The sequence below is a fragment of the Molossus molossus genome, unplaced genomic scaffold (assembly GCF_014108415.1).
Source record: "Molossus molossus isolate mMolMol1 unplaced genomic scaffold, mMolMol1.p scaffold_m16_p_10, whole genome shotgun sequence".
Lineage (NCBI taxonomy): Eukaryota > Metazoa > Chordata > Mammalia > Chiroptera > Molossidae > Molossus > Molossus molossus.
The window spans coordinates 78,130,044-78,140,242 of record NW_023425345.1 but is presented as its reverse complement, the minus strand read 5'-3'; the positions used below and the strand labels follow the sequence as shown (position 1 = coordinate 78,140,242).

The 10,199-nt window shown below is 50.8% G+C and overlaps 1 protein-coding gene across 1 annotated transcript; it reads right to left on the bottom strand.

Annotated features, from left to right (window-relative positions):
* Positions 1 to 10,199, bottom strand: KRT79 (keratin 79). Its single transcript, XM_036252165.1, has 9 exons — positions 9,713 to 10,199; positions 7,654 to 7,874; positions 6,625 to 6,685; positions 6,405 to 6,500; positions 2,575 to 2,739; positions 2,266 to 2,391; positions 1,390 to 1,610; positions 825 to 859; positions 1 to 261 (listed from the first exon to the last, which is right to left on the bottom strand). Exons 1-9 carry the CDS (start codon positions 10,184 to 10,186, stop codon positions 56 to 58), a joined length of 1,605 nt encoding a protein of 534 aa, XP_036108058.1. The 5' UTR covers positions 10,187 to 10,199; the 3' UTR covers positions 1 to 55.

Genomic DNA, 10,199 nt, shown 5'->3' with positions numbered 1-10,199 from the left:
GGGTGAGTGGGGTGGGGAGAGGACAAGTGGGGCCCCACCTTGCAAGGCTCGGCAGCTAGTATCTCCGGCTGGACGTTTTGACTGTGGTGCTCTTGCGCAGGATGGAGGTGCCCCCAGAAACGTGTCCTCCCTTGACAGTGCTGTAGCCCACATTGGAGCTGAAGCCACCCTTGCTAGCAACCCCACTCCCACCCAGGGAGATGCCACCCCCAAAGCCAGCTGCGCCGCCTCCGCACACAGTGGTAGAGTTGCCAGTCACCGCTGCAAAGCAAAGGATGTGGGTGAGACCAGGCAGCACACTGAGAGAGGGCCGGGGACTTTCAGAAATCAGTGAGGGCCCTGGCCAGTTTAGCTCAGCAGTTAGAGCATCAGCCTGCAGACCAAAGAGTCCAGGGTTTGATTCTGGCTAAGGGCATGTACCTCAGTTGTGGTTCATTCCCAGCCCTGGTTGGGGTCGTGCGGGTGGCAACCAATTGATGTGTCTCTCTCACATCGATGTTCTCTCTCTCTCTCTCTCTCTCTCTCTCTCTCCCTCCCTCCCTCCCTCCCTCCTGTTTTATCTGAAGATAAATGGAATAATATCCTTGGGTGAGAATTAAAATAAATAGATAAAAGAAATCAGTGAGGAGCAGGAAAGAAGTCAGGTACTGGAGCCATAGGAAATGGATCGAGAGGCCGGGGCAGGAAGCTCATTCCCTGAGGACCCCTTGCACCTGTCTCCAGGGGCTCGAATGGAGGAAATGTGTGCTTTTGGCCAAGGACAGATTGAGGGGACTGAGCAGAGGACAGGGGCCTGGCCCGGGGCAGGGCAGCAAAATACTCACAAATGCTGATAGCACTGGGATTTTCTCCAGACATCCTGGGGGAACAGAAAGGCCAGGAGGAGGGTCAGCAGTTCCAGGATCCTGAGCAAAAACCCTCTCCCTCCCTCTCTCCGCCTCTACAGTGATTCAGTCCAGTTGGTCAGCTCTCGAGAAACAAGACCAGGAGACAGGAGAAGAATGTGCCTGTGGCCACGCTGGGCCTGGGACCCTTCCAGCAGGTGCTAAAGCCGGTGCAGCAGAGAAGCAGCGACACAGCAGGCCATGCCACCTGCCCTCCCTTCCCTCCCCTCTAGGGCCATGGACAGCACCCTGCTCTGAGGGAGAGGAGACAAAGCCCTTTCCAAAACAGATCTGCCCAGTTTCCAGCTCGTGTCACTTTCTCTACGTCTCATGCCTTCCCAGAGGCAGCAGACACAAGTAGAGAGCCTCCCTAAAGTGGCGAGTTGAGAGCCCAGCACCCTGGTTTCTCCCTTATCCCTTGACCCCCGACACCAGAGCCAACTACACAGGCTCTCTCACAGGGCAGGCTGGGAAGTCCTCGGAATTCGGCAGAAGGGACCCCCACCTGCTCTCCTCGCTCTCCAGCAGCTTGCGGTAGGTGGCGATCTCCACGTCCAGGGCCAGCTTGACATTCATGAGGGCCTGGTAGTCACGCAGCAGCCGGGCCAGGTCCTCCTTGGCCTGGAGCAGGGCCGTGTCCAGGTCCCCAAGCTTCTTCTGAGCATCCTTTAGTGCCAAACCCCCACGCTGCTCTGCATCTGCAATGGCAGTCTGTAGCTGCTGGCACTGCGAGGGGAGTGAGAGGTATTGAGAACATCCTCCAAGGTCATTGTACCCATCTCTCTGCCCTTAGGCCCATCATCACCATTCCACACCTGCTCCCACCACAACTGACTGGGAAAGAAGGAAATCAGAAATATTCATTTGAAAGAGAAGATGCTGTTACATAAGCAGGATCATGTAGCACCAGTGGGAATGTCCTTACTGAAGTCTAATTAGTCCCTTTTGCTGCAACTCAGCCTAGTGCCCCAAAAGAGAAAATAATTAATACAACCTCACCAATAATCAAATGCTTCACTCTGATCTAGGGATGAGTCCACACTTTGCAGCCATACCTGAGATGGAGTCAGCAGCTATGACCTAGACCCTGGAACCCTTAGCCTCTGCTCTGATCTGGAGATGGGATCAATCTCCTCAGAGGAGATCATCCCATCTGCTCTACCACTAATATGCTGTGCTACCTTGGACAGTCCCTTTCTTTCTCTGGGCCTTGGTTTCTTCTCTTGTAAAAGGAGCATGTTTATGTTGACGGTCCAGCGTTTGAGTGTGTCCTGTCTACCAGAAGAGCAGATCTCATCCCTCAGAATGACAATAAGAAGGCCCCCCAATTCCACCAACACCTGGGCCAGTCAGTCCCTCAGGCCCCCAGCCAGAGGTTTACCTGCTTCTTGGCTGCGTCGACCTCACTCTGCAGCCTCTGGACAGTGCGAGTGAGTTCGGCAATCTCATTCCTGGTGTCTCGCAGATTGTCCCCATGCTTCCCAGCTGTCACCTGCAGCTCCTCATACTAGAAACCAAAGAAGTGGCAGTAAGCTGTCAGATGGTTCCAAACCCACATGAGTAACCACTGGCCCTCCCTCACAGCTGGAGGTGCCTGGCCCGAGGCCTGCAAGGAGCCCAGTGGCCCAGGCCTCTCCCAGGAGGGGAAGGTGCAGTGCCAGCTCACAGCTAAGCCAGTCACCCTTCTCACCTGGGTCTGGTACCAGGCCTCGGCCTCAGCCCTGCTCCTCTGGGCAATCAGCTCATACTGCGCCTTGACCTCAGCGATGATGCTGTCCAGGTCCAGTTTGCGGTTATTGTCCATGGACAGGATGACATTGGTGTCAGACACGTGGGTCTGCACTTGGCTCAGCTCCTGAAGAAACAGAAACAGCTGCCACCAGGCCCCTAGGAAGCAGCCGAAGGATGAAGGACAGAGGTCCAGGAGCATCAGGAGGTCTGTGCTCTTCCCCAGGCTCCACCCTCGAAGGAAGATGCAACTGCAAGAGAGGCCTCAGTCTCTCCAGTTGTGAAATGGGGTTGCTTTTTTTGTTGTTAATCCTCACCCAAGGATGTTTTTTCCATTGATTTTTAAAGATAGAGGAAGGGAAGGAAGGAGGGGGGGAGGGAGAGAGGGAGAGAAAGAGAAATATCGATGTGAGGGAGACACATCAATTGGTTGCCTCCTGCACACGCCCCGACAGGGGCCAGGGATCAAACCTGAAACCCAGATATGTGCTCTTAACCGGACATTGAACCTGCGACCCTTCAGACACAGGCCGACTCTCTACCCACTGGGCCACACTGGCCAGGGCACCCCCATTTTAATAAACATTTCTTTATGTGGGTTTGCAGGCTTCCAAGAACTTAAAGAAGGGGAAAGGGAACATGTACTCACTGCACTCAAGCTGGTGCCAGGCACCAAGCCAGCACATTCTCTAGTCCCTGTGGTTGCAGAACACCTCTGAGGCAGGCGGGCCACAGCCGCCCACAAGGTGCACTTGTGCAAGATGAGAAAAGGTTCCCCTCTCGGAAGTTTTTCCCACACCAGGGCCTGGGAGCCGAGCATAAGCCTGATTTGAACCTACTATCCACTCAGCCAGTTAACAACCTGCACCGCCATTCTCAGTCGCCCTGACTGTAGGCAGGTGAGGAAAGAGGCTTGGAGAAGAGAAGTGACACATCCAAGTTCACCAGATCCAAGGTCATCCAGACTAGAACCAGCCAGCCGAGTAACAAAGCCCAAGTGGTTTCCTCTAGAATATACAGACATTGCCCTGGCCGGTTTGGCTCAGCGGTTAGAATACACAGACATGTATAGACCAGGGTGATGGTCTGGGACCCTCCCTGTGTTTCTAGGACCAACAGCTTCTACACATAAACAGGCAGGTTTGGTTTCTGTGTTCTGGCTCTGAGCAGCTCTACTGCCAGGTCAGGACTGCATTGGCTCCCAGTGGGGCCATGCCTCTATCTTCCCCAGGGTCCTCCTGCCCCAGGCCAGCTCCCATCAAATCACTCATCCATTCAGTGCTCCTGAGTGAATCCACAGGAGAGAGAATCTCCCCTCCAAAAGTCAACACCTTGCAATATATTCTGATCTTCCCTCCAGCTTTTCTCACACATTTGCCCTTCACTCCAGCCAATGGGATCATAATAGACAAGGACAGAATAATTCAGATCCATACGTGGCCCATGGTGGGTGCCCAGTAAAATGCATCATTTTCCCAGACTTCTCTGAAGGTCAGTCAAGGTGCCCACAAGGCATGTTTACTACAGATGACATCACTGTCACAGTTGTCTTTCTCCACCTAATGACAACACTGCTGACATCATCTTGCAGGATCACCCCCTCAGCCTCCCCACCTCAGGAACCCTCTACAGTCCCATGTCAGAGTGTGGTCCTGAGGAAAATCAACTTGGAATTTTTAAGACAAGGAGGCAAAAACTCTCTACAGGACACCAACAAGAGTGGATGAGGGTGGTCATGTTAGAATCAGGGCACAGAAAGTTCAGGTTTTTCCAAAGAAACAGAACCAATGTACCTGGCAAGGAAAGAGCTTTGTGGATTAAAAGGCATGTGCCTCGCCCTAGCCAGTTTGGCTCAGCGGTTGGATCATCGGCCTGTGGACCAGAGTGTCCCGGGTTCAGTTCCCGCTAGGGGCACGTACCAGAAAGAAAGAAAGAAAGAAAGAAAGAAAGAAAGAAAGAAAGAAAGAAAGAAAGAAAGAAAGAAAGAAAGAAAGAAAGAAAGAAAGAAAGAAATGGCATGTGCCTCCTTAGACATCAGGGATCCTGAAGGGAAGAGCGGGTGGAGAGCACCTGAGCAAGATGAGGCACCCGCAGGAGGGGCTGGGTCCCTCGCCCCCCACCCCGCCCGCCCTGGCCAGAGGGAGGCCATGAGGCTCCTTTCCTGCCCTGTGAGACATGCCAGGAATTGGTGGTTGGACTTACAGATTCCCTCTAGATCTGGTTTAACCAAAACCAGACTGACTGTGAAGTCCTTTACCAAGTGCCATAGTGGCAATCACAGGTGATTTGCCCACGAGGCACGAAGGGACTGATTGCCCTGGCCTTCGTTCTTACTCCAGGGAGGCACAGAGAGGCAATGAGGAACTTTGACGGGAAGTGACCCTGCTTTGGTCTTTGGTTCACCTTCTCTGTCCACCTCTTGACCTGGTCCTTGGACTAGGACTCTGTTCTCACCCTGTCTGCCTTAATGTGTTTATCAACGATTTACACTGAAATATCAAATAACTAAACTGGAAGTGGGCGGAGTCTACAGATAACCCAAAGCTGACGCATCACTAATATATCCAGTGATCCAACTGGGCATCTCTAGTACATGGAGAGGAGAATCCAGTTTCAAAGTGCCCACAGCAACCTACAATGATGGGATGAAACCTCAACAACCTTTCACAAGGAAAGGGGAATCATTAGCTCTTGCATTCGGTTTCAAAAATTCAGCTTCCCAAATGCAGAAAGTTGGAGGACAGTGGGCGCCTATCTCACTTGAAAGCATTCATGTGAAAAAAAAATCCAGGGGGATTTTTAAGGAACAAACATGGTGAAATTTTTTTTTTTAAATAACACATAAACTAGTGCAGTGTTAGGCTGCACGAATAGAAGTCTGTATCTGGAGCCTCCTCTCTGTTTTCTGAATTCTGGACTCAGAACTCTGTTTCCTAAACTTCTTCACATATCACAGATTTCAGTCCCTTCATCATCCTCTAAAGGGTTGCCACATGAAAGACATATGCCACATGGAAGATAATTGGGTATGTTCAGCCCAGAGGGCAGAATCAGCATCAATCAAGAGCAGAAACCATGGGAAGAAGATTCAAGTCAGCTTTCTAATAAAGTTGTTCAACAATCAAAAGGCGTACCCCCAAAAAAATAGAAGTATTCAAGTAGAGCCTACATGATCCCCATTAGGGAGATTAGAGAAAGAGCTTTAAACTGAGTGGAAGGTTTACCCTGAGGCCTCTGCCAATTCATAAAGTCTGTGATTCTCAGATCAGCTCCTGTGAAGTTCAACCCTCTCACCCAAGTCTTCAAATCCCCCTTGTTTCCTGGGACCCCTCCTGGATTCTTTGATCTGCCCACTACCCACACCTCATCTCCTGCTCCAATCTGGAACCTCAGTCCCATTTCAGCCCCTCTCTGCTCCTCCATCTCTTGCTCTATTACCAGCTGGGCAGGAAGGGAACACAGCATAACATAGTAGCAAGAGTCAGAGTTTGAAGTTCAAGAACTAGATTTTAACTCCGGCACTGCCTCTGACGAACTGCAGGACCATGAGCAAGTTGCTCTGAGCCTCCGTATCCCTGACTATACAATGGAGACAATGGTACTTATGTTATGGAGTTGTTGAGAGCTTAGCCCAGTGCCTGGCCCATTTAAGCACTTAATAAATGGAAGTTAGTATTAATTAAAAGTCCAGGTTTATCTTGCATCTACTAAATTGCACCGGTGAATTCAGATCAGACCTCGAGGGCATCCCCAGTGCTGTATGTAATGACTCCTGGCCACTGGCCATCTCACCATTTCATAGAGATGATTCAGGAAGTCGAGCTCCTCTGTCAAGGTGCTCACTTTGCCATGCAGATCCGTCCGGCCCATGTATGCAGCATCCACATCCTGGGGGCGAGGGAGAGAGCAGGACAGATGGCTCAGCCCCCAGCTCTCTCGCCTCCCTCATAGTCAGCCCAGCACTCTGGCAGCCAAAGGACCACCTGCCCCCACGCCCTGCCACCCTGCTCACCTTCTTGAGCACCACAAACTCGTTCTCAGCGGCAGTGCGCTTGTTGATTTCATCTTCATACCTGTTACCCAGAGAAGGTTCAGCTGAGATCTGCCTTTAAGGAAGCCCTGATGGTTCCCATATTGGCCAAGAAAACCTTTGGGGAGCAGTTCTGTAATGCAGCCACCCAGTGAAGAAACTTGAGGTGCAGTTTCTAAGTATTCCTCCAGCCTCTTTTGAGGAAATGGGCACAGAATTTGTACAACACTAGGTCAGTCAAGAGAAGCCATCTATTTGGATCAGAGCCCTTGGGAGGCTTTATAGGAACAGGTGGAGATGTGTCAACAGGATGGCACTTTAAACAACTAAGTTCTCTCCAACTTCTTTTGCTGAGACTCTAAGGTTTAGAAATTGCTCATGTCAAGATGTTGGAAAAATTATGAAAAAATATGCCTTAAAATTATAAATACACATATCAACCAATCATAATATGTGAACCTTATTTCGATCTTGATTCAAACAAACTGTATTTTTTAATTTAGTACGTTAAATTAAATGGGAAACTCAAAATTGACTGGCTATTTGATGATATTGAGGAATTACTGTTTTAAAATTTTTAGGTGTGATTATGGCACTGTGCTTATGTTTGAGAAGTCAAGTTATGTAGGTGAATTGTATGAACATATTCAGTAAAAAATATTGCAAATTAAATTAAATGATGGCAGGGATTTGTTTCAAGACAATAAGGGAGGAAGGAAAGTGAGTAGGGACACAGGTGAAACAAGATTGGCTGTCTTGATAATTATTAAAGCTGGGTGATGAAAACATATAAGTTCATTACACTATTCTCCCCACCTTATAATAAAGACTTTTCAAAAGTATTGACAAGTATGACCATCCTCCAGGAGGCTAGGGGTCTGAGCCCCTGAAGAAAGCAGCTGTGCCTGTGTACCACCCAGGTGGGTCCCAGGACCCGAGGTCCTCTCTGGGAGACCTCCACAATGCCCCGCCCCATCCCCACAGAGCCCCGGCCTGCCCAGTCCTCCTCACTTGTTCTTGAAGTCCTCGACGAGATCCTGCATGTTCCTCAGCTCTAAGTCCAGCCTCCCCCGCTCACCCTGGAGGTTGTCCAGCTGCCTGCGCAGACTGCTCGTGTAGGTCTCAAACAGGGGCTCCAGGTTGTTCCTAGTGACACCCGAGTTCTGGCTCTGCTCCTGCAGCAGCGCCCACTTGGTCTCCAACACCTTATTCTGCTGCTCCAGGAAGCGCACCTGAGCCAGAGCAAGAAGGGTGGTGGGCTGGCACCACCCTCCTTCCCTAGGAGGGATCGAGAATGGGGCTGATCGCCGCCATCCGTCGATGACCAGGACATCGCAGGGGCAGTGCAGGTGTAAGCCTTGCTGAAGGGAGGACCTCCTGAGGGGACAGTCTCTGCTGGAAAAGACAGTCCAATCTGATGACAAGGACTCTAAAGAGTTAATAAATATAAAAGCCTCAGTTCAGTTTTACTAGTTAGTGACAGTCAAGTCACTTCTCCCTAGGTTCCCCTTCTCATTTGTCCTGGGTAAATCGGATTAGATCAATGTTTCTGAACCCCAATTCTATATCAAAATCAGCTGTTAAAAATTCAGATGCATATATATGTGTGTGTACACACATAATGTATATACAACTATATATGTATAGTATTATGATTATATATGTACCCAAACACAAAAAGAGAAAGAAAAATATAAATGTGACAAAATGTTTAAAATTGGTGAATCTGGGTAAGAGTATATTAGGAGTATGTTGTACTATTCTTGCAACTTTTCTGTAAATCTGACTTTTTAAGGTGTTTTTTTAAAATACTGATGCCCAGCCTTATCTCTAGAGACTCATAAGGGGGCTCATGGAAAGAGTTTAAGAAGCCCCCTGGGCTTTCTCTGCCCAGCTAAGGTTCCCAAACACCAGACACAGACAACCTTTCAAACCCCCAGATCCCAGGCCATGATTCTGAGAGCCTGAGAGAGGTTTTTGCGTGTTTAACCTCTGGGACAGTCCCACAGAAGGATAAAAGGTCACCAGGGGAGAAGGTGAGGAGGGTGGGTGGAATGGCTTGCTTCACCCTTGCCTATCCAGTCTCTCCAGGTCCCACCCCCACAGCACCCCTGGCCCACAAGCATGGCCCAAGAGCACCATGCAGCTGGTACAGCTGCCGTGAGCAGTAATGAAACCTCTTAGTGCCAATGACCATGAGGTCTATGACCCTGGGTCCAGGCCCACCTCTTCCTCCAAGTACCTGGATGAGCCTGGGCAAATCACATGACCTCTCTAAACCTGTTTTCTCTTCTTAAAAATGAGTCCAATGTTACCTATTGGGATTCCTCATGGGACACTGTGGGTATCACAGGAGAAAGGAAATACAAATCACTGAACCAAGGCACAGTCATCCACCAGGCTTTTCCCCATCATGGTCCTGGAGGCTCAGGGTGGAGACAGACAAGGTCAGCACAACGGACCTGGAAATGCCAGAGAACAGGACAACAGCCTCTCCAGTCTGCCTGGATGCCAGGGAGGGAGTCAGGACACTCCCAACTTGGGCCAGATCAAACTCCATGCCCCAGGTCATGGTGACCTGGTAACCATCCCAAACTGAGCTTCTTGGCTTGAACAACAAGGATGAATAGGAGGAGCAAAAGGTGACTTCCCCTAGAACACCCCCTCATTGTGTCTGATCACATCTTTGTCCTTAGGCCTCCACCCAGACTGAGAGAATAGGTAACAGGTAGAACTCCTTGGGTAATTTAGCACTTGAGCTAATTTCTCAGCTGTCAAATGACAAAAGGCAGTAAGGGTCACCCAGTTAAGACAATCCACTATGTAACTGTGAGCTAAGGTTGCTGTGGACAGATGTTAATAATGATCCGAGCAATTACAGCAAAGACCTGAAGATTGTCTCCAGTTATCCACATCTGGGCATCCCAGGCTCCGACCGAAAGAGCTTCAAAAGGCATCCATCAACCCCACCCAAGTGCACATGGGCTGCAACAGCCTCCACCCAGCGCACGCCCTCTTGGAGGCCCTGCTTCTACCCCAGGGGCCCCTGCCTCCTTCCACCACGGCTCACCTTGTCAATGAAGGAGGCGAACTTGTTGTTGAGGGTCTTGATCTGCTCCCGCTCCTGGGTGCGCACCCGCTGGATCTCTGGGTCTATCTCCACATTGAGGGGCGTCAGCAGGCTCTGGTTGACAGTGACCTCCTGGATGCCACCAGGAGGACAGACGGGCCCGAATGTCTGCCTTCCAGCCCCTAGGCCCATGTAGGCCCCACTGCCATGGACGAAGCCTCCTAGGGCCCGTCCTGAGGAGGCCCCTCCAGCCACACTGATGGAGATGCTCTTGCTTCCCCCCAAGTTATAGAGGCTCCGGCTGCCATAGCTGCCCATGCTAGGGCCATAGCGGGCCCCCCCACCACTGCCACTGCTCCGGGCCATCGTGACAGAGCTGAAGCTGGTGTGGGCCCTGGACCCACCTCCGCTGGCAGAGTTGGAGCTGAAGCCCCCTTTGGTGGAGTACGTCCGCCGAGCCACAGAGGACCTCATGGCTGTCAGAGGG